Genomic DNA, 25,654 nt, shown 5'->3' on the forward strand with positions numbered 1-25,654 from the left:
CAAATGACTGAGATTTAGTTTTAACAAAACAAACAAGAAAAGAAACACCACTCCCTTTTATCATTAAAAACTTTGCAATCAAAATATTGAACTATTATTGTAAAGTGACAAGTTTTAGTAAGACGATAATCTATTGTCTATTTGCCTAAAATGCAACAATATAAAATACACCTGAAATATTCTAATGATGCCATAATATACGTGTTAACATAAATAATGTTTAAAAGAAGAAAAAAAAGTTTCCCCTACGCCCTCCAGTTTCAAAGCAGTTGACAGTAATTTTAGCCTATTTGAATACTCTTCAAAGCGGAAGTAATGCATTAGGGGTATACTACATCAAGGACTATATGGAATTCCGTACCTATGATTACAAACCCGCCCCTTATAATGATTTATAATTTTGTCGTTGTTGTTGTTGTTGTTGTTGTTTTTATTCGATTTTAGAGCCTGATTAATTTTTTTATCATAGCAGATAATATAGCTAGATTTTTATCATAGCAGATTATATAGCTAGATTTTTATCATAGCAGATTATATAGCTAGATTTTTTATCATAGCAGAATATATAGCTAGATTTTTTAAAGGAATTCTTTGTATTTGTTCCAGAATATCAGGTTCCTCTGCACATTTGATAAAACTGATCTTAGCAACGAGGGTCTGAAAGTTTACCGGGTACCAAATAGAATTTCCAGATACCAAAAGGTATATTCAGGAACTATAAAGCAGTTTTCGAGAGTATATGATATAAAGGGTATACTTCAAAGTTTACTATGACCCAGATGGCAATAACAGAAACAGCGTAAATTGCCATATTTTTACTTATTTAGTAAAATAGAAATAAAAAAAAGTCTTTGTGAATACTTACATGTGAAGAGCGAAGTTGCTGTCACACCCAACCATGTCATCAAAAATCCATAAAAAACGCATCCAAAATCCCCATAAAGCCATCGAGTTGCAAGCATGGAGGTCATAATCATAGGCGAGCCAAAGATTCGAACTAAAACTTCATCAACTAGAAGAAATGCAATTATTCTATTTACCGGACATTGTAATTGTTTTGTCTTCCACAGAGCCCATAGTACACCTGTACTTAACATGGAAGAACATACAAACACGAGAAGTAAAATAAATCCGCATAGTATGCTAGCTGTCTCGAATTTTGAATTTGTCGTCTGCTGTTTTACAAATACAAGAACCGATGTATGATTGCTAACATTGGCCATTTGTTTACAGTACGACAATCATAAAATGTCTGTCCACCACACTGGAAACTATCTGATTTACAATAATCACATTGGTCGAGGAAGTGCGCAGAAGACGAAAACAAATATCATTAAGCACCTTTTACTTGCTAATATGTTTCGTCAGTTTTTACAGTGAGACGCACCTTATTACTGGTTATTAAGTTAACGGTTACAATGGAATCACAGATATTATTTTACTGTCATATAGAAATATTATACAACTGTATTAGGAGTGTTTGCTAAATAAATAGTCTACTGAATTTCTATATGCTTTTCAAAAAGCAGCAATGAGGCTAATATACCTATTTGATATTAAGTCAATATCTTTCTAAGTATGTATGTGAAACGGTCACGTTACGGAAATAAAGTAAATTTAGTCGCATATGGAAAATTTGATAATGACGTTATTTAGCGGCATTTTTATTTTTAAATTCAACATATTGATTCAACATACAATTTAATCAACTTCAGTAATGGCTATCCGACGATAACATATCAATCAAATGGGCATATCGTTTACATAATTTGTTATTTAACAAATTAACGTATGTAATGCAGCATTGTATATAAGGTCTTGTGCAGAAAAGGAGAGCATATTACAAATATGTATAAAAATATTTAACAGATATGTCCGTGTAAGTTATTTTGCGCGAGGTAATGTAAATAGGATCAAGAATGTGGAACAACTTAACAATTAAACCTCTGCTAAATAACGCTATCGCACATTTGTTACATTGAAAGTTTTTGTACCAAAAAACAAGAACTGTCGGAGGACAGCATCGCTCGACTATTCGAAAAAGTTGTCACAAGGGTGTTTTCATTGAGTATACTTAGTAATAATGCTTACCTATATGCATACATAAAATCGCCGAAAAGGTACAAATGCTTGTTATCAAGATGTTTTATCGAGAAAATCACTGCTTTATTATTATGAATGCATAAAAAATTGTTCCAAAAAAGGCACAAACCCCTCAGTTGTTATAGATATACCAGCTTACACGCAAAAACTTAACCACTAATTTCTAAGTCGAAAAAGGGCATAATAATGAAAAAAAAAACTATTCAGAGTTATGAGACTTGTGCCAATTATGTAAGATAATCACAGAAAACAAATGGTGAAGTTTCAATGAATTCCCTTCGGTAGTTACAGCTTACAGGTTATGAATGCATTAAAATTGTTCCAAAAAAGGCAAAAACCCTTCAGTAGTTATGTAGATACCAGCTTACAAGCAAAAACTTTACCAAGAATTATTCTGAGAATAGTCGAGCTAAAATCCAAACAAGATTCAGCAAAAAAATGTTACATGATTGATAGGAGAACTTTCTATGATTATTTTCTTATGAATTATTGTTTAAAAGGAGTCTGTGACTTAAAAGTAAATACTGAAGGGAAAACCTATGAATTTGAGGAAAAAGTCCAAAGTAAGTACTAGCAATGGAGTAGAATTACAGAACAAAAACTCCAACTTTCAATTCTTAACTATCCTTGGTGAATTATTTTATTAGAATTTGGATACTGGGGTTTCCTCAGGTAAACATGCACAAGTCAGGAATACAAAGTTATTTGCACAAGTCAGGAATACAAAGTTATTTTCAAAACCTTGGATTTTTTTTGTCCCATTTAATACAAAACAAGAACTATGTACATGCTAAAAGGTTTTTTTTTTTAAATTTAATATATGTAACTGGCTGTATCTGCGGGCTCAGGAATTTGATGATGTAGAACTAGATTTGTTAACAGGGCCATGTATGTACTTATACATTAGGGACATACAAACAGAAATCTCGTTGAATGCAATGTATTCTAAGATTTCTAAACATCTTAACAGAACATACACGAGACAAGGGGACGTAAGGAGTACGATCATGTTCAAGTTATATAAAAAGAATTATCTCCCTTTCTATGTACTGCACAGGCATGCCACCAAAACTGTATCAAATAAATTCTTGGAACCTCTTACATTCTGGTTATTATTTCAAATTATTTAAAACAAAGGTAAAACTGCAGCTTTTACTAGATTTAATCAAAGTCGTGGTAAAGCCCTTTTTACCTTCGGTGCTTATATATTTACAGAAGTGAATATTCGGGACGTTTTGAACAAGTTTACAGTAAATACAATATTATCCAAATTTTGTTGGTTTTATGATCAAATAGTACTAGGAGATTTTGTGATGGATGTCATTGTTTATTAATCACCATATTATAAAATATTGATAGTACTAGGAGATTTTGTGATGGTATCATTGTTTATTAATCACCATATTATAAAATATTGATAGTACTAGGAGATTTTGTGATGGATATCATTGTTTATTAATCACCATATTATAAAATATTGATAGTACTAGGAGATTTTGTGATGGATATCATTGTTTATTAATCACCATATTATAAAATATTGATAGTACTAGGAGATTTTGTGATGGATATCATTGTTTATTAATCACCATATTTATAAAATATTGATAGTACTAGGAGATTTTGTGATGGATATCATTGTTTATTAATCACCATATTATAAAATATTGATAGTACTAGGAGATTTTGTGATGGATATCATTGTTTATTAATCACCATATTATAAAATATTGATAGTACTAGGAGATTTTGTGATGGATATCATTGTTTATTAATCACCATATTATAAAATATTGATAGTACTAGGAGATTTTGTGATGGATATCATTGTTTATTAATCACCATATTATAAAATATTGATAGTACTAGGAGATTTTGTGATGGATATCATTGTTTATTAATCACCATATTATAAAATATTGATGTGAGCTTCTTATAGACAGCGTATTAATTGTAATATGGAAAAAAACAACCGAGCTACTTCTGCATATTTATGATAGATTTGGGTTCATTTGCAAAAGTCAAGAAATCTTTATGTAAGCTTATTGAATACATAATAAGTTAGAATTTTGAAAATTATTCCATTTTTTTTTTGTTTACAAAATGACTTAATTATGTGACAGGTAAAAAATATAAACAACTTTTGACATTGAACAAATATAAACAAATTTATGTTGTTTTTACCGTTTTCTTTGTGCAGTGTTTTCTTGACTTAATATGTTCTTCACAAATTAACATGGGGATTTGAATTGACTCAAGTATAGTTTTCTTTCACTTTTTTTCAATATCGATACCTCCCAGTGTTTTCTCTAATGTGTATAACATGTTCACCAGTATGTTTTCTTGTATCAGTAAAACATGTTCCCAAGTATGTTTTCTTGTATCAGTATAACATGTTCACCAGTATGTTTTCTTGTATCAGTATAACATGTTCACCAGTATGTTTTCTTGTATCAGTATAACATGTTCACCAGAATGTTTTCTTGTATCAGTATAACATGGTTCCCAGTATGTTTTCTTGTATCAGTATAACATGTTCACCAGTATGTTTTCTTGTATCAGTATAAACATGTTCCCAGTATGTTTTCTTGTATCAGTATAACATGTTCACCAGTATGTTTTCTTGTATCAGTATAACATGTTCACCAGTATGTTTTTCAAATATCAGTATAACATGTTCACCAGAATGTTTTCTCGTATCAGTATAACATGTTCACCAGTATGTTTTCTGTATCAGTATAACATGTTCACCAGTATGTTTTCTTGTATCAGTATAACATGTTCACCAGTATGTTTTCTTGTATCAGTATAACATGTTCACCAGTATGTTTTCAAAAAAATATCAGTATAACATGTTCACCAGTATGTTTTCTTGTATCAGTATAACATGTTCACCAGTATGTTTTTCAAATATCAGTATAACATGTTCACCAGAATGTTTTCTCGTATCAGTATAACATGTTCACCAGTATGTTTTCTTGTATCAGTATAACATGTTCACCAGTATGTTTTCTTGTATCAGTATAACATGTTCACAGTATGTTTTCATTGTATCAGTATAACATGTTCAACCAGTATGTTTTCAAATATCAGTATAACATGTTCACCAGTATGTTTTCTCGTATCAGTATAACATGTTCACCAGTATGTTTTGCCTTGTATCAGTATAACATGTTCACCAGTATGTTTTCTTGTATCAGATAATAACATGTTCACCAGAATGTTTTCTTGTATCAGTATAACATGTTCACCAGAATGTTTTCCTGTATCAGTATAATTGTTATCACCGGAATGTTTTTCTTGTATCAGTATATACATGTTCCCCAGTATGTTTCTTGTATCAGTATAACATGTTCACCGGAATGTTTTTCTTGTATCAGTATAACATGTTCAGCAGTATGTTTTCTTGTATCAGTATAACTTGTTCACACAGAATGTTTTCTTGTATCAGTATAACAAGTTCACCAGTATGTTTTCTGTATCAGTATAACTTGTTCACCAGAATGTTTTCTTGTATCAGTATAACATGTTCACCAGAATGTTTTCTTGTATCAAGTATAACATGTTCACCAGTAATGTTTTCTTGTATCAGTATAACATGTTCACGGGCAGAATGTTTTCTTGTATCAGTACAGAATGTTTTCCTGTATCAGTGGTAACATGTTACCAGAATGTTTCTTGTATCAGTAAACTTGTTTTCTTGTATCAGTATAACTTGTTCACCATTGTTTTCTTGTATCAGTATAACTTGTTCAAACAGAATGTTTTCTTGTATCAGTATAACATGTTCACCAGTATGTTTTTCTGTATCAGTATAACATGTTTCACCAGTATGTTTTCTTGTATCAGTATAACATGTTCACCAGAATGTTTTTCTTGTATCAAGTATAACATGTTCACCAGTATGTTTTCTTGTATCAGTATAACATGTTCACCAGTATGTTTTCTTGTATCAGTATAACATGTTCACCAGTATGTTTTCTAGTATCAGTATAACATGTTCACCAGTATGTTTTCTGTATCAGTATAACATGTTCACCAGTATGTTTTCTTGTATCAGTATAACATGTTCACCAGTATGTTTTCTTGTATCAGTATAACATGTTCACCAGTATGTTTTCTAGTATCAGTATAACATGTTCACCAGTATGTTTTCTTGTATCAGTATAACATGTTCACCAGTATGTTTTCTTGTATCAGTATAACATGTTCACCAGTATGTTTTCTTGTATCAGTATAACATGTTCACCAGAATGTTTTCTTGTATCAGTATAACATGTTCACCAGTATGTTTTCTTGTATCAGTATAACATGTTCACCAGTATGTTTTCTTGTATCAGTATAACATGTTCACCAGAATGTTTTCTTGTATCAGTATAACATGTTCACCAGTATGTTTTCTTGTATCAGTATAACATGTTCACCAGTATGTTTTCTTGTATCAGTGTAACACGTTCACCAGAATGTTTTCTAGTATCAGTATAACATGTTCACCAGTATGTTTTCTTGTATCAGTATAACTTGTTCACCAGAATGTTTTCTTGTATCAGTATAACATGTTCACCAGAATGTTTTCTTGTATCAGTATAACATGTTCACCAGTATGTTTTCTTGTATCAGTATAACATGTTCACCAGAATGTTTTCTTGTATCAGTATAACATGTTCACCAGAATGTTTTCTTGTATCAGTATAACATGTTCACCAGAATGTTTTCTTGTATCAGTATAACATGTTCCCCAGTATGTTTTCTTGTATCAGTATAACATGTTCACCAGTATGTTTTCTAGTATCAGTATAACATGTTCACCAGTATGTTTTCTTGTATCAGTATAACATGTTCACCAGTATGTTTTCTTGTATCAGTATAACATGTTCACCAGAATGTTTTCTTGTATCAGTATAACATGTTCACCAGTATGTTTTCTTGTATCAGTATAACATGTTCACCAGTATGTTTTCTTGTATCAGTATAACATGTTCACCAGTATGTTTTCTTGTATCAGTATAAAATGTTCACCAGTATGTTCACCAGTATGTTTTCTAGTATCAGTATAACATGTTCACCAGTATGTTTTCTTGTATCAGTATAACATGTTCACCAGTATGTTTTCTAGTATCAGTATAACATGTTCACCAGTATGTTTTCTTGTGTCAGTATAACATGTTCACCAGTATGTTTTCTCGTAAGAAAATAACACTTTTTGTAGTATCAGTGCAACATTTTCACACCTATATCTTTTCTTGTGAATTTCACCAGTATGTTTTCTTGTACAAGTATAACATGTTCACCTAAATGGTATTTAATAACCCAAGATGAACATACCTGGTGATAATTAGATTGAATCTGGTAAGTTATTAAACATGTACACATGAGATATAAACATGTACACATGAGATATAAACATGTACACACGAGATATAAACATGTACACATGAGATATAAACATGTACACACAAGATATGAACATGTACACATGAGATATAAACATGTACACACGATATATAAACATTTACACACAAGGACAGGCTTAAATATTGGTTGATAAATAATCTGATAAATACATGAATACAAGGCAGACACTGGACCATTAAGATATTAAATTAGGAGATTAAAACAATAATAAAGTCTATATAAATTGCAATCTTTATTGACTCTAATAACACACTCATACAAAGAATATCAAACATAAAAAATATACAAATATGCAAAACTAAACAACACAGCAGTTCAATGTCAAGGCCAAATAAGTTAATATATGGACTAGTATAAATGATGAAACAGTTTTGATTTCTACGTTTTACATTTTTTACACATTATAATTAATTCTTATTGTCTACAACATATTGAATCACAAATTGAAATATTTGTTATATAAAAACCCAAGTTTACATTATTTTAAAAGGTTGAATAAGAGTTATCATAATTATACACAAATAAATGATTACTTCATTAGTCAATTATTAAAATAATTGATTTTTACCATACAATTTTGATTTTTATTCATTATTATCACGATGAGTATAAGCCATTGTTTAAATTATGAATTACAATATAAATGCTATAACTGTATGACTAACAATTTTCCCGTGATTGGTCGAGACAGGTCACATGACAGTCCTATACTAGACATTCATCTTTCTACTGGTTTCCTTACACACATACACAATCTAAATTTCAATTTTTAAAGAAAAACAATACAAAAAACATAATATATAACATAACATTAGCATAGTATAGTAGAGAGTATTACAGTGTCAGAGATTGAGCAATGATGACTTAAGATGACAAAATATTACTTGTAACACAACTGATATAAATTGAGCATCTAAAATAAATATATGTTTATATCTATGTTCTTATTGAGACATTTAACACGTCATATAAAAACAAAAAAAAAACAGCAAAATACAAATATTAACACAAACACATGGGTGACATAACTTTGATGCTCCTTACTTTATTTTCGTTCACAAAACTGTTATCATGACCTAGTTAAATGTTGAAAATCTATTTTTAGCCTTATTGACCTTCACTTTGACTTTATCATCATGAAAACATGGTTGAGGTACATGGTAAGTAGCCACATGGGAGACTATCTAAGCTATATGTGTCAATACATGACAGCAGTGAACTGACACTATGACAGAAAGATGGAAGCTGGTTCTATAAATAACCCTAGGAGAATAACCAATCAGCAGGGGAGACAACTAATAGGCAAGTATTTATTGTTTAGAATTCACTTACTTAAATTATTAGGGTTATAGCATGAAGGTCAAACTTTAAAAAGCATAGAGTCAAACCATTAACAGATATAACCTTAATAGTTAGATTAAAACTATGAAATAATATAGTGCTATATATCTGATATTGCATCTAACAGTATGTTAAATATCACTTTGACCAGTTACACAGTTCTATGGAAATTAACACCTTTATATTTTTAACAAATGCCTATACAAAAAGGCTTATTTTCATCAATTTAAAAAACAAAACTATTCAAATCAAGCCATATTTCTTAATTCTCAAAGAAAAGTTTAAAAGATTTTTTTATTTCTTCAAGAAATACTTCATATACTGACTTGATGTTATAAAAATTGTAATTTCCAAGTTATCAATATATATAACATATCAACAAAACTAAACAAGTATCCTCTATGTAAACATCTAGTCTTGCTCACAGCAAAAAAACAACAAAAACCCTAAAACAATAAATCCCTATTTTCTTAGAAATAGATTAGAAATTAAGCATGTTAACCTCAATATTTGCTAACAATATATCATTTATTCACATTCATACAGCAATTATAATTTCTTTTCCATATTCATACATGTACATACAGCAATTATAATTTCTTTTCCACAAACATACATGTACATACAGCAAATGCTGCTACTGATATGTGCTCAAGCATCATACTGGAAATTAGGTCAACTATATTTAAATAAAATAAAATTGAATCATTTACTTTAAATTTTTTTTTTTTTTTTTTAAATTTAAATTTTTTAAAAATTCTAATCCTTTTTCTGATTTTAGAGTTGTGTACATAAATAGAATTCTTGTATGATGTAATTTTATGTGATGTTTGATTGTAATGTATAATTGCTTTTAATCATTTAATGCTTTCTTACCCATATTTATATGTGCTGATAAAGCTTAACTGTTTTACTGAGTCTTTCATAAATGTACATTGATCTTCTTAATACTTTTATATATTTTCTTTTATACAGATTGTTTGTTTGAATTGTTATAGGATAATAAGTTATGTCGGAAAATAGCTTATATAGCTAATGTTTATATGTTTTTATGAAACCGACTTTAAATAAAGATTATCTTATCTTATCTTATCTTTTTTTTTTTTTTAGCAATTATAATTTCTTTTCCATAAACATACATACTGCAATTATATTTTTCCTATACCATTTACATACAGAAATTATAATTCCTTACTCCATTTACATACATACAGAAATTATATCATTATATCTGAGACAATCAAGAAATTTTATATTGTATCTGAGACAATGTAATTTTAAATTAAAATAGTAAAAAGTTAACCTATATATGTTGATGAAAAGTGAAAAATAAAATAAACATACAAAAACAAAAAACAAACAATAATTTTGGCAGTGATACAATCATCTCTGTAATAGCATTACTCTTGGCTTAATGTTCTATCATACTAAAATAACTGTAACATCAACATATGTTCCAGTTTAAAAAATACTTTTATCATCAGTGTAAGTTTTGTTACAACATATACAGTGTCAGATTTGTTACATGTTCAGTGTAAGTTTTGGTGTAAGTTTTCGTACAACATGTTCAGTGTAAGTTTTCTGACATGTAAATTGTTGATATTTGTAAATTGTTGATATTACAAATATTAAATCTTATCATAGATATATTATGTTCGATGACAAAGCTTAAAATCTTTCTATAATCTAAAGAACAAAATTAATCTTCGTTAATTTCTCGGACTGAAACAAAAAATGTTAACAAAATATAACTTAATGAATTAACATACAAAGAATTATAGCCAACAATTATATATCTAGATTTATTACAAGTACATCATCAAACACCTCCCCTTCTGTATCCATCCCAGCATGCACCAAGCATAAAGTGAACACTTTCTCTATCTCACTAGATGGCGCTGTAGCACTGGTGGCGCCATCTACATCATCAAAGTTATCTGCCCCTGAACTGAATTCTTGTCCACCAGTAGCTCCATTTAGACTTGAATCTGCAACAGAAAGTATATATTTTGATACAGCCTGGCAGGTCACAAGTTGTAATATAATATTGTAATATAACTATATTTGCCTAAGAATCAATTATCAAACATGTCTTTCTTCCATTAAAACAATAATGAATGAGCAATAATCAACAATAATCAAGAGCTGTAAGTAAAATAGTACACTTTATTATCCTTTGTGATATATAGGTACCTAACTGCCATGCAGGAAATTTCAACGTTCACACAATAATAAGCATCCTAGAGTTATGGGTATTTGGAGATGACCTATAATTGTGATCCCAAATCATTTGAGTAATCTTATATAAAGCTGTCACTTCAATCAACATAGAAGTAACATATTGGTACAGGACCATTATACAATACTACACCAAATATCTAAGCAATAGGCCTAATTATGGTTATTGAGAAAAACATTTTTAAATGTTCTTAATTAATGAAGGCTTTTCATTGATTAAATGTTACGTTTATATAAATCATACACAGAGCTGCTTTTTTTGTGTTTTTTTCAGACAAAGGAAGTTTGCTGTATTATCAATTTGTTATACTCTTCATGGGGTAATATCACCATATATAAATGACTGTTTGAAATATAACCCTCACCTTTATGCAAAAAAAAACATTTATATAGGGCCATGTTACCAATAAACAATAAAATCTTTCTAACCAATAATACATAAAATCATCTGCCTCAAAAAACCCACCCCATGAGGATTTGGGTAGATTTTAACCGCAGTGTTACAATTTGAAGAAACTTGGCAGAGTTCCAATATCAAAGCTTTGGGCATTAAGACCACTTTTAAAAGATTTCAAATTCTACTTCTACATTTTGTGACTTGATATACAATATACACAAACCATTTGAACATCTTTAAGATATATATAACATAAGAAATAAACAATTTTTATTGAAGTTGGCCCAGTGTCTACAATGGGAATATCACACAAGTTTCTGACGGACAGCCAACAATTCTAAAAGCTCACCATCAGCATCATGTGCTCTATATAAATATATATCAGGCTTATTTCGGTAAGGATAAATGTACAGTATATACATAATGATATTCTTATCATATTTCACAATGATCATTAAGTAAAACATGGGATACCAGATGTACCAAGTTCCGGACAACTTGTTCGCGACGACGCACTTCCAGGTTTGGTCATCTCACGTTCTAGAACATCTTTAGCTTGCTTCGTTGCATTGACTACATCATTGGTCGTATCTGTAGTTACCACGCTACGTTTTAAATTTATCAAGCACATTCCAAAATCAAGTCTACAGCCAGGGGGCGGTCCTTGTAAATCTATTTTTGTCCACTGTGATGTAACTGTAATATAATAATCATTTTGCTGACATAAGATACAAAACATATATCAATAAAGAACATATCATTACACAGACTGGTTAATTAAATACATGTACATTTCTAACAAATTTGCGAACCTAATTATTCATAAAATTTTAATTTTCAGTTCCGCTAAATTAATAAAATATTCTGCAAAAATTGTCCAGTCATAAAATAAGTGGCTTATTACCAAATTTCTTATTTTACAGTACATTGTATACAATACAAACAGTGTTTGCAAATATTTTCACAGGCTACATGTCTTAAAACTTCGGAAATTGTGATTTCAAAAATGTTTTGACTGTATTCATATATACAATACTCTGCAATGATCCACCTTTCATCAACAATCTTTAAACTTCAACTTGGTAGCATATGATTTTATGCTTTGTAGAAGTTGTTCTTAAGGTAGAATATTAGTGTTTACCTTTCAAGAAATTGAGCGCTTTTTGTCAACACAAGACAAGTTTGATGCGTAAACAAGGTATCAGAAAGCTTGTCCATATAAATAAACCAAACCCCGTATCAATGCTTAGCAATTGGTGCAAACTACTATGTCACAAACATACATTCATAGAATACAATCTGTTTCTGTGAACTCTCTCACAGTCATATAATATAATCTAGGTAAGTAAATAGCCTTACCTACAGTCATAGAATAAAATATAGCTCTTTAAACACCCTCATTTAAAACATTTATTGTCCAAGCTTCAGCAACATTTAACTTATAAACATACATGGAGCATAACAAAGCTCTGTCAACATCCTAACTTATAAACATACATGGAGTATAACCAAGCTCTGTCAACATCCTAACTTATAAACATACATGGAGTATAACCAAGCTCTGTCAACATCCTAACTTATAAACTTACATGGAGTATAACCTAGCTCTGTCAACATCCTAACTTATAAACATACATGGAGTACAACCAAGCTCTGTCAACATCCTCACTTATAAACATACATGGAGTATAACCAAGCTCTGTCAACATCCTAACTTATAAACATACATGGAGTATAACCAAGCTCTGTCAACATCCAACTTATAAACATACATGGAGTATAACCAAGCTCTGTCAATATCCTAACTTATAAACATACATGGAGTATAACACATCACTTATAAACATACATGGAGTATAACCAAGCTCTGTCAACCTCCTAACTTATGAACATATATGAAGTTATACCAAGCCCTGTCAATATCCTTACTTATAAACATACATGGAGTATAACCAAGCTCTGTCAATATCCTAACTTATAAACTTACATGGAGTATAACCAAGCTCTGTCCACATCCTAACTTATAAACTTACATGGAGTATAACCTAGCTCTGTCAACATCCTAACTTATAAACATACATGGAGTATAACCTAGCTCTGTCAACATCCTAACTTATAAACTTACATGGAGTATAACCTAGCTCTGTCAACATCCTTACTTATAAACATACATGGAGTATAACCAAGCTCTGTCAACATCCTAACTTATAAACATACATGGAGTATAACCAAGCTCTGTCAACATCCTAACTTATAAACATTCATGGAGTATAACCAAGCTCTGTCAACATCCTAACTTATAAACATACATGGAGTATAACCAAGCTCTGTCAATATCCTAACTTATAAACATACATGGAGTATAACCAAGCTCTGTCAACATCCTAACTTATAAACATACATGGAGTATAACCAAGCTCTGTCAACATCCTAACTTATAAACATACATGGAGTATAACCAAGCTCTGTCAACATCCTAACTTATAAACATACATGGAGTATAACCAAGCTCTGTCAACATCCTAACTTATAAACATACATGGAGTATAACCAAGCTCTTGTCAACATCCTAACTTATAAACATACATGGAGTATAACCAAGCTCTGTCAACATCCTAACTTATAAACATACATGGAGTATAACCAAGCTCTGTCAATATCCTAACTTATAAACATACATGGAGTATAACCAAGCTCTGTCAACATCCTAACTTATAAACATACATGGAGTATAACCAAGCTCTGTCAACATCCTAACTTATAAACATACATGGAGTATAACCAAGCTCTGTCAACATCCTAACTTATAAACATACATGGAGTATAACCAAGCTCTGCCAACATCCTAACTTATAAACATACATGAAGTATAACCAAGCTTTGCCAACATCCTACACTTATAAACATACATGGAGTATAACCAAGCTCTGTCAATATCCTTACTTATAAACATACATGAAGTACAACTAAGCTCTGTCAACATCCTAACTTATAAACATACATGGAGTATAACCAAGCTCTGCCAACATCCTAACTTATAAACATACATGGAGTATAACCAAGCTCTGCCAACATCCTAACTTATAAACATACATGAAGTATAACCAAGCTCTGCCAACATCCTACACTTATAAACATACATGGAGTATAACCAAGCTCTGTCAATATCCTAACTTATAAACATACATGGAGTATAATCAAGCTCTGTCAATATCCTTACTTATAAACATACATGAAGTACAACTAAGCTCTGTCAACATCCTACACTTATAAACATACATGGAGTATAACCAAACTCTGTCAATATCCTAACTTATAAACATACATGGAGTACAACTAAGCTCTGTTAACATCCTTACTTATAAACATACATGGAGTATAACCAAGCTCTGTCAATATCCTAACTTATAAACATACATGAAGTACAACCAAGCTCTGTCAATATCCTAACTTATAAACATACATGAAGTATAACTAAGCTCTGTCCACATCCTAACTTATAAACATACATGGAGTATAACCAAGCTCTGTCAACATCCTAACTTATAAACATACATGGATTTTAACCAAACTCTTGTCAACATCCTAACTTATAAACATACATGGAGTATAACCAAGCTCTGCCAACATCCTACACTTATAAACATACATGGAGTATAAGCCAAGCTCTGTATATCCTCAAACATTATAAACATACATGGAGTATAACCAAGCTCTGTCAATATCCTACTTATAAACATACATGGAGTATAACCAAAGCTCTGTCAACATCCTAACTTATAAACATACATGGAGTATAACCAAGCTCTGTCAACATCCTAACTTATAAACATAATGGAGTACAACCAAGCTCTGCTCTAAACATACATGGATTATAACATAAGCTCTGTCAACCTCCTAACTTATAAACATATATGAAGTTATAACCAAGCCCTGTCAATATCCTTAACTTATAAACATACATGAGTATAACCAAGCTCTGTCAATATCCTAACTTATAAACATACATGGAGTATAACCAAGCTCTGTCAACATCCTCACTTTTATTTGTGTATTATCAAGTTTGGATGCAGACTTCAAAAAATATAATACTGCTCATTTAAAAAGTATTTTAACATAAAAATAAATGAGTGGGAACAGGGGCACCCCTTAAAAATAAAAATAATAGGATAAGGGTTTATGTTAAAGGTCATGCATGTTCCAAAAAAAGTGAAATTTTTATTGCAGAAAAATAAATTGATATACCCAGTTTTGTAAAATGAGACAGACAAAAGGTTTTTTAAAAAATATGAGGGGAAAGTGTTTGCTCAACAGAAGAAGTGATCCCTCATGCAAAAAAAATAAATTTCCTTTTTACATTTTCCCCACAAAAAGTTTAATCAAGGGACCCAAAACCCAAAAAATCCCCAAAATTTTTTAAACAAGGTCAATACAATAAAATTTACAATAAGTTTAATTCGGGACCAATAAAAATATCACAAAAGTCTTATTCAAGTTCAATACTAATACTCCCAAAAAGTCTTTTTAAAAAGGTACCAAAATTTAATTTTCCCTAAGCGGTTATATCAAGGTGGGAATACTTAATCTTACAATAATCTTAAAATTTAAGGGACAAAACAATCACCTCCCAATAAATCCTATATCAAGGTTCCAAAAAATATCTAGCATCAAATTTTGCACCCCCATATATTTTTAGGGTTAAGGTTAGAGTTTATTGAACAGCTTTCTGTTGTTATGTGTGTTATTTTGATTGTTGGGAAATTTTTGTTTTTGAAAAGGCAGTATGTTGGGGGGCAAATAAACATATATATACAAAGGAAAAAAGATGAACAATTGTGTCCCGTTGAGAATTTCAAATGTATGTTATTGGCCCCCAAAAGAAGTAGTAGGGATTGGTAAAAAAAATGTAAATTATATTTGGGGGTAAAAAATGAAAAAAGACCCAAAAAGAAAATAGTAAGCGGATTGGTCAGACAAATTTCAACATTACTATGTGTAGTCAAAAGATGACAAACAGCCAAAAATGAAGTAGTAAGCGGTTTGGTCAGACAAATGTCAACATTACTATGTGTGGTCAAAAGATGACAAACAGCCAAAATGAAGTAGTAAGCGGTTTGGTCAGACAAATGTCAACATTACTATGTGTGGTCAAAAGATGACAAACAGCCAAAATGAAGTAGTAAGCGGAATTGGTCAGACAAATTTCAACATTACTTATGTGTGGTCAAAAGATGACAAACAGCCAAAATGAAGTAGTAAGCGGTTTGGTCAGACAAATGTCAATATTACTATGTGTAGTCAAAAGATGACAAACGGCAAAAATGAAGTAGTCAGCGGTTTGGTCAGACAAATGTCAATATTACTATATGTAGTCAAAAGATGACAAACGGCAAAAATGAAGTAGTCAGCATGATGGATTGGTCTGTAATTTATTTTTCTTCAATGTAAATCATTTTAACAAAAGTGACACCAGGGCCATGATTTCTGTAACTTTATACAATAAGTTCAAAATAAAAACTTTTAACTTATAAATAAAGTGACCTCTATGAATGGGAAAATTTTCACTCCTGGGGCATGATGTATTAAAATTTTGCAGAGATCTAAAAAACACACATTTGTTATAATTTATTTCTTAAATAAATTTAAGCAAAAATGTCACAGTAATTTGATAGTTGAAAAAAATTCCCAAAAAAACAACAGACAACACATGAGTGCCAACACACAAGACAGCATATACCAGTAAATCAAGTAAGTACTTAGGTGAGCATAAAAACATCAATCTCTTTGATGTGTTATTACAGTATACATTTAAAATTTTTAATTCAAATATCTTAAACCACTCAAAACATTTAACTTCTTCATCTTAATCAACATTATATTTAAATAGTGCAAGAAATCCGTTCTTAAAATAGGACAAATTATGCACCTTTTAAGAAAAGCATGAAACTTGGCACAGTTGTTGGCACTTAATACACTAGCTAGGATCCAGGTTGTATGGATGCAATGGCTTGAAAAATCCAAGATGGCAACAATAATTAAATTTTATTAGTTTTTCAGTTGTTTAATGGTAGTCTTTAGTCGTAGTCATTACTTTTTCCAGTACAGCATGGTAACTGAAATACATATAGGAGCAATAAATTATATAACTAATGTGTTTAAACATACCAGCCTGAAGATTTTCTTTTAACAAAATATTTATAAAATTGGCTACCCATTAAATAAACTAATAGCTGCTGTACAGTTATCTTCCAGTTTTTCTCAGTACAAAGGTAGATAACTGCACATTTTTCGAATAAAAAATTGACACAATTTGTAGTAAAGGTCACAAAGAATCTGACACTGTTGATCCAAAAAATGGAAAGGCGGACTCATAAACAAAAACTCAATCTTAAAAAAGTTAACAAAAACCACTTTGACCTTCACCTTAATGAGTCTCACATTTAGAATTCATCAAAAAAGAGTTAAAATTTTGGTCATTTTAGAGAGGGTGTTGTTAAAAACAGGGGAATTTTACAGACATATTAAACTGTAACTGCCCAAGAGTTATCAAAATTAAAACTGACCCATTAACAAACAATTAGTTGGTTTGAAATTATCTTTTGACCAATAGGATTGCAGTATTTCAAATGAATCGTAACACATTTCTTTGGTTAGTCGGCAGTTTGTTTTAATCAACGTCTTAAGTAAAATCAAAACTGTTTATAAACAATATTTAATACACTCATCCGATTTAAATTCATGAGTACAATATTTATACAAAATTAAAAGGTCGCTGTGCGCACCTGCCAATTTATTTTTGTAAATTTACGTACTCATAAACTGAACCTAATACTAAAAGCCCAAAAATACAAAATTACATAAAAAATGTTCCAAAAGTAACGTAAAATGAGTATTTGAATTTAAGTCCATTCAATTATCTAACGAACACAAAAAAAGGTGCTAAAATTACCACAAACGTTACAAATAAAATGACACTTCAAACAACAGCATCATGCAGCAAATAAACACATTACATTGCAAGTCAATAATGCAACTGTTAATTTTGGGTTTTCCCCTATAATTTTGATTACAAATAAAAAAAGGGTATCAAATCGTGTAAGGGTTCCTAAAAAATTTTATTGAAAGAGTGGAATAAAATTATATTATTCAAGCATATTATTTAATTCAAAAAGAATTTAGTAATGAAGCTACACATTACTATTCATCACATATCCGAAAGAACACTGTTGATGGGAAAACAGTACCACTTGTTCATTAACTTACATAAAGTGTATTGACGGTAAAACAGTACCACTTGTTCATTAACTTACATAAAGTGTATTGACAGTAAAACAGTACCACTTGTTCATTAACTTACATAAAGTGTATTGACAGTAAAACAGTACCACTTGTTCATTAACTTACATAAAGTGTATTGACAGTAAAACAGTACCACTTGTTCATTAACTTACATAAAGTGTATTGACGGTAAAACAGTACCACATGTTCATTAACTTACAAAAAGTGTATTGACGGTAAAACAGTACCACTTGTTCATTAACTTACATAAAGTGTATTGACGGTAAAACATACCACTTGTTCATAAACTTACATAAAGTGTAACGTAAACATTTAGCACGCATTAACCCAACGTTTATATGGAGCAAAATGTTATTGACATCACATCAAAATAAATGCATGGCCGTTTTTATGGAGCCACAAAAGTGACAGTCGGGTATGTGATAAATAAACTTTTAAGATTTTAATATACTTCCAATCCTTAAAGATGTTTCAGCAACATAATTTTTGTTGGTTTGTGGTAATGCTTCTTATTTATCATCTATGATTTTTAAAAAGTGGATCCCTGGCAGCTTGCCAATGAGCAGCGTCTTTGTATAAAGTAGTTTGTTTAAAGCAAAGTAGAAATGTGTGCATAATTCTTAAAAACTGTCTGGTCTGGATAGTAAACAAGTATTTTTAAAGATTGAAGTGTCTGTGATTGTTTTTTTTGAGAAAAATTATGAAACAAATTTATATAGATGGAAATATCACTTTTTTCAACTTCTAAGAGACTAAAGTTTTCTATAATAGTTTCTGAGAAAATGGAACTTATTTACCTATTACAGGTCTCCAGCACTTTACCTTTGACACGTTTTATAATTATCATAAGTGTGAGAGGTAGAACTTAACAAGGTGCATCAATAATAAAGTCTCTATGTTATAACAATGTTAGTCATGTAGACTTTGAACTAACACTTAACTTATAAGGTTAACCAACAATATCCAGTTATAACAATGTTAGTCATGTAGACGTTTTGAACTAACCTTAAAATTTTAAATTTTAACCAACCCTAAATCCATGGGTCTTCAATATCCAAACCTTTTTTCCCAAAAAGTGGAGCTTAAAAATATATTTCCCGCATTGTGACGTTTCAGCTTTTTACACGTTCCCCAAATTTATTTCACCGGGTTTCTTGCCAAATTTTAAAAAAAAATATATTTTTTATTTTTTTTTTATGATTTTTTTTGAAACCTTGTTATTAAAGTGTTTTTTTTAAAATTAACGTGACTTTTTTCCAAACCCCTTACTGTAAATTTAAAAGGGCTTAAAAATCTTAATAGTAAAAATGATCTGGGCCCAAGTAAAAGTGTGAAGAAATTTTTGGATTGTTAAAGTGGGAGTAGACGTATGGGGTGTTTGTGTGAACGAAAATGGATGTGTTTTTTGAACGCCCAAAAAGGGTGTGTTTTGTAAAGAACCCTATGGATGTGTTGTGTGAACAGACCCATATGGATGTGTTGTGGGTGAACAGACCCATATGGATGTGTTGTGTGAACGACCATATAGATGTTTGTGTGAACAGACTGTATGAATGAGTTGTGTGAACAGACCATATGGATGTGTTGTGTGAACAGACCATATAAATGAGTTGTGTGAACAGACTGTATGGATGTGTTGTGTGAACAGACCGTATGAATGAGTTGTGTGAGTAGACCATATGGATGTGTGTGTGAACAGACCATATGGATTTGTTGTGTGAAGAGACCATATGGATGTGTTGTGTGAACAGACCAGATGGATGTGTTATGTGAACAGACCAAATGGATGTGTTTTGTGAACAGACCAGATGGATGTGTTATGTGAACAGACCATATGGATGTGTTGTGTGGAACAGACCTTGGATGTGTTGTGTGAACAGACTGTATGAATGAGTTGTGTGAACAGACCGTATGAATTAGTTGTGTGAACAGACTGTATGGATGTGTTGTGTGAACAGACCATATGGATGTGTTGTGTGAACAGACCATATGGATGTGTTGTGTGAACAGACCATATGGATGTGTTGTGTGAACAGACCATATGGATGTGTTGTGTGAACAGACTGTATGAATGTATGAGCAACATTGTTCTGTTATTCATATTTATCTATTTTTCTAAATATAAATGATTGTTTAGCACTAGACAACTATCTGATATTTAATAACTTACGTGTATCAAACCTCCAAGTCTCATCTAGAGCACCATCTCTGTTCATGCCACCAAATATATACATGTTCGTTCCTATAGCAATGGCACCGTGTCCCGCTCTAGCAGACGGATAAATTTTCTTACGCTTTACGTCAGACCAAGTTAATTTGTCTAGGTTTTAAAAAATGCATATCAATTTAAAAATTGGTCCAGCTTTCCCCCAAAGAATGTAAAAATTTTGTTAAAATGGAAAAACAGTATGACCATGTTGGCTTTCCGGGGAATCTCCTTTTACATTTAAAGTTTCCCAAGAAAGTGTTTTTTGGGGTCAAAAATATAACTTGTTTATCAGTGACTGGGGCAGCCCCCAATGGGGCCCCACTATAAAAATAAATTTGTCACCCACTACCCACTATTGTTTTGAAAAGTTTTTTTGTGGGTGGGGTTTCCTTTTTTGTTTTAGAACTCCTGTACATGTATTTTTTATTAAAATTTGAATGTCGTTTATATTTTTCCCGTTTTGGTAGTCCTTTCCAAAAAACATATAAATTTCTGGGGTTTAGATTCTGGTTGAAAAAAGTGGATGTTTGTACCTAGCTCTAAAAACCCGGGGGTCAGAAAACCACCGAATGTTTAAGATCTAGAACATATGTATCCAGAATTTGGGCCGCTGGGGTTGCCCCCCCTATAATTTTAAAATGGCCCTTGTCGGTTCATGTTTCCCAGGTAGTAAGAAAGATTCCCTACCGCCCTTTGGGGATTCCCCAAACCCCGACAAAAAATACCAAAGTCCAGGATTGGGCACTGTTTCCACCCTTTAAATTGGATGTAGCTCCATAATTGGTTTTAAATTTAAAGTTTGTGAAAATATTTTATTAAAATTACACCAAATTAAAATATATAAAAAGTTGCACATTCAAAATTTAAAGTCATCCACCCCGATACAGTCATCCCGTTTCTATAAACTTTTTTTAAAAAAACGACCCTGTGAGTGAAAGTCTTATTCGTCGTTTCGGACGTCCCCCATCTCCCCTGTTGCATGAATAAAAAAACAAAATAAAGTTAATTGATGTGCAACAAAAAAAATTCACTTTTTAAAAATAAAAAAAAATGGAAAATTCACAATATATAAACTATAGAAATCACTTCAACGCAGCAAAATATTTACTCCATAATCACAAAAACTCTCTACAACAAAATGTTTTCACTTACAACACAAAACACAACACATGCAGAGTGTAGCTGGACTGTAGAAAATTTACTTTAAGGGGTTTTATATTGTTTTTTATATGCTAAAAGTTCCCTTAGAAAAACAAAACAGCTTTAAAAAAGTATATAAAAATTTTGGTTAAAAAAAAGAAGTGAATTTTTTATTATTTAATTTGGTTGAAGCATATCCCAAAGTAGGAGGGGCAGTAAAATTTCGATTCTTAAACCCTGCCCCTAATTTACTATCATTCAATGTAAGCCAAATTTAAAATATAGTTACCTCAAAATTAGGATTATATAAGGTTTTCACATGAAAACTTTTTGTAAAAGGGTTTTAAATAATGAGTTATTTTAAAAGGGGCAAACCCCGTCCCAAAATTTTAAAAAAATAGCAAATTTTTTTATTTTGTAAAAAAATTTTCTTTTTTTATGTTAAGATAAAACCCGAATTTTTACTGGGGTCAGCTTTGTGCCTTTTTGCCCCGTGCGATCTTTCCCGTGTTTTTTAAGACTTTTTAAACTTTTGGTTTTGAAAGGGTTTTTCTTTTTGTAGTGAATAAAGGCTGGTTAAAAACGACTGAGCTCGGCTGTTATTGGTTGCGGGTGTTGAGCTGGTGAAAAATAAAGGGGAAAGGGTTTTGCTTGTTTTTTTGACGTCGTTTTTTTGTCTTTAAGGGATTTTTGTTGCGTTGTGTTGGGGTACAAAAACAGACATAATTTTAAAAACTAAAGGGCATAAGTAATAGCAAAAAAGATAAAATAAATTAAAAAAGACATAAAGTAAAAAATAGAATAGACTAATGTAAAAAAAGCTCCAGATGCGGCCCTAAAAAGTTTTTAAAATACCAAGAATATCAAAATCCCCATCATTTTTTAAAATTGTGCGTAAAAATTAGCCCCAAAAAAATGAAAATACGCTTGTAATGTCAAAATTTAAGCGTGAAAGAATAGAAGTGTAAACATTCGATATTAAGGAAAAGAGGATGTTTGAGCATAAAAATACAATATATTTCCATTTTACTGCATTGAAAACTAAAAAAATTCTGTTGTCCCAACAACGGCAAGTTAAAAATTAAGTAAGCCGGAAGTACGAAAGGGAGGTAACTCACGTAAATCAACTGTGAAATTATTTGTAAAATTTGTTCCAGATAATCCATCGTAGGAGTTAACATAGTATCAGTTTGTTTTGGCATCCTTGTTGACATGCTTATGCCTCAATGTAAACAGAAATATATTTTAATTTCTTTCACTTTTGTTTGTGGGACAAAATAAACATGTTTTTCCACCTGCAGTTTTGTACTCAATATTTCGTACCCAGTCTACAGTTACGGACACTTCTCTCAGACAATATTTTTTTTAAGGAAAGATGAAAAAAATCTTGTTTATTTTTTCTTTAATTCTAATTTTCAACTATAATTGTTCAAACTGGAGTACATGATAAGATACATGCCAACAGAAATAAATAAAGAAAAATATTGACTCCTAGAAAATAAAATAATTTCAAGGCATCCACTCCTTCATTTGGCTTTTGACCTCCTAAAATCTAATACTTTTCCTTCTATACCTAGCCCTATATAATGTGACTTCCAATATCAGAGATTTTGAAGTCTTTGACTTCCAATTTTGAAAATGGAAATCCTGATAATTTTGCTGTGTATCCTTAACTTGAGTTCCAGTATACTCTGGAAGTCTGACTTTACATGGCATGTTTTGTATTGTTTCACATTGAATCAGTATTTTATTTGTAAAGAGTTTTCTAAAAAAAGAAAATAAACAAACAAACAAAAACAACAAGTTTAATTTGCTTATAAAAAATGCAAAATGCTTCTTTGACAGATTTTACCCCTTAAGTTTTTCAGAATTTGCATTTTACCCCTCACTCTAAATTTTGAGGGGTAAAAACCCCTTGGCCAAAAAAATTATCTGGAGCTCTGGTAAATACTAAAACAGACATAATGTAAATACTAAAACGGACATAATGTAATAGAAAAGAGATAATATAAATACTAAAATAGACATAATATAAATACTAGAATAGACATAATGTGAATACTAGAATAGACATAATATAAATACTAAAATAGACATAATGTAAATACTAAAATGACATAATGTAAATACTAGAATAGACATAATGTAAATACTAAAACAGGCATAATGTAATAGCAAAAGACATAATGTAAAATACTAGAATAAACAGAATATAAATACTAACATAGACATAATGTAATAGCAAAAAACAGAAAAAATGTAAATACTAAAATAAACATAATGTAAAAGCAAAAACAGACAAAATGTAAATACTAAAATAGATATAATATAATAGCAAAATCAGACATAATGTAAATACTGAAATAGACATAATGTAAAACCAACAAGATTTGTCATAGGGAACTGAACAAGAGCTGTCAGAATAACAGTGTGCTCACCTATTCTCACTGCCTGATGGTAAAACAAAGGCCTGGAGACCTGATAATAATAGTATTGAGTCTTGGATAATGGCCAAAGAAATTTGTATATATTTTTTTTCAAAGTCCATCCAGAGGAATGGCCTTCAATTGTATTTGAATCACATGAATTAAATTTAAAGTGAACTAGAACTATCACTAAATGTGATTAATACCCCCACAAGTCTGCTTAGGAAATGAGGATGTTACTAGTAACAGAATACCTTGTAAAAGAATTGAAACATCAGAGTTTTGGTTGTGGGCAATTAAAAAGATAAATTCGTGCGTTCCATGTATGTTCATTTCCTTTTTCAATGCTGGTTCGGCCATTGCTAAGTCTCCTAACTTCGCGCATTCCTCTCTGTAAATCAAGTCCAGAACCACAAGAAAAACAGCAACACACAGGACCACATCTAAATCTCTAAACAATGAAGATAGATTATAGTTCTTGTGCACTGCACTTCCTCTTATTGTGGGCTTGACCAAATGTATGAAGTTTTGTTTTGAAATTCCAAAACCAGTGACGACGGGTTTTAAGTTATGCTCCGGACAAAGAAAAGTATCAAAGGGCAGTAACTCTGTATTTTGTCAAAATGGAAAGTTATGGCTCTTGTGCACTGCACTTCCTTTTAATGTCATTGACAACTGTATGAAGATGTACTGAATTCCAAACAGTAGTTTTCAAGTTATGCTCTGGACAAGGAAAGTAACAAAGGGCAATAACTCTGTAATTAGTCAAGATGGAGTTATGGTTCTTATGCACTGCACTTCCTCTCAATGTGCTTGACCATTGTATGAAGTTATAATGAATTCCAACAATAAGTCTTCAAGTTATGGTCCGGACAAAAGAAAGCAATGGAAAAGTAACAAAGGGCAATAACTCTGTAATTAGTCAAGATGGAGTTATGGTTCTTGTGCACTGCACTTCCCCTTATTGTGCTTGACCATTGTATGAAGTTGTTTTGAATTCCAACCAGTAGTTTTAAAGTCATGCTCTGGACAAAGAAAAGAAACAAAGGGCAGTAACTCTGTAATAAGTCAAGATGGAGTTATGGT

General features: G+C 31.0%; 1 protein-coding gene across 1 annotated transcript; it reads right to left on the bottom strand.

The window, feature by feature from the left end:
* Nucleotides 1-10,359: 10,359 nt before the first annotated feature.
* LOC132721627 (rab9 effector protein with kelch motifs-like) lies at nucleotides 10,360-21,119 on the bottom strand. The gene is made up of 3 exons (XM_060705946.1): nucleotides 20,964-21,119; nucleotides 11,978-12,190; nucleotides 10,360-10,847 (listed from the first exon to the last, which is right to left on the bottom strand). The coding sequence occupies exons 1-3, from the start codon at nucleotides 21,025-21,027 to the stop codon at nucleotides 10,648-10,650; spliced, it is 477 nt and encodes a 158-aa protein (XP_060561929.1). The 5' UTR covers nucleotides 21,028-21,119; the 3' UTR covers nucleotides 10,360-10,647.
* Between the last annotated feature and the right edge of the window lie 4,535 nt (nucleotides 21,120-25,654).

This window comes from Ruditapes philippinarum, unplaced genomic scaffold (genome assembly GCF_026571515.1).
Source record: "Ruditapes philippinarum isolate M1 unplaced genomic scaffold, ASM2657151v2 ctg5968_1_1_1_1, whole genome shotgun sequence".
In the NCBI taxonomy this organism is placed as follows: domain Eukaryota; kingdom Metazoa; phylum Mollusca; class Bivalvia; order Venerida; family Veneridae; genus Ruditapes; species Ruditapes philippinarum.

Excerpts from the sequence above, each read along its gene's own strand:
- LOC132721627 (XM_060705946.1), bottom strand. The coding sequence starts at position 21,027 with ATGTATATATTTGGTGGCATGAACAGAGATGGTGCTCTAGATGAGACT. Across the intron at positions 12,191-20,963 it reads GACTTGGAGGTTTGATACAC|TTACATCACAGTGGACAAAA; the intron begins GTAAGTTATTAA and ends ATTATATTACAG. Across the intron at positions 10,848-11,977 it reads AACAAGTTGTCCGGAACTTG|ATTCAAGTCTAAATGGAGCT; the intron begins GTACATCTGGTA and ends TTTCTGTTGCAG.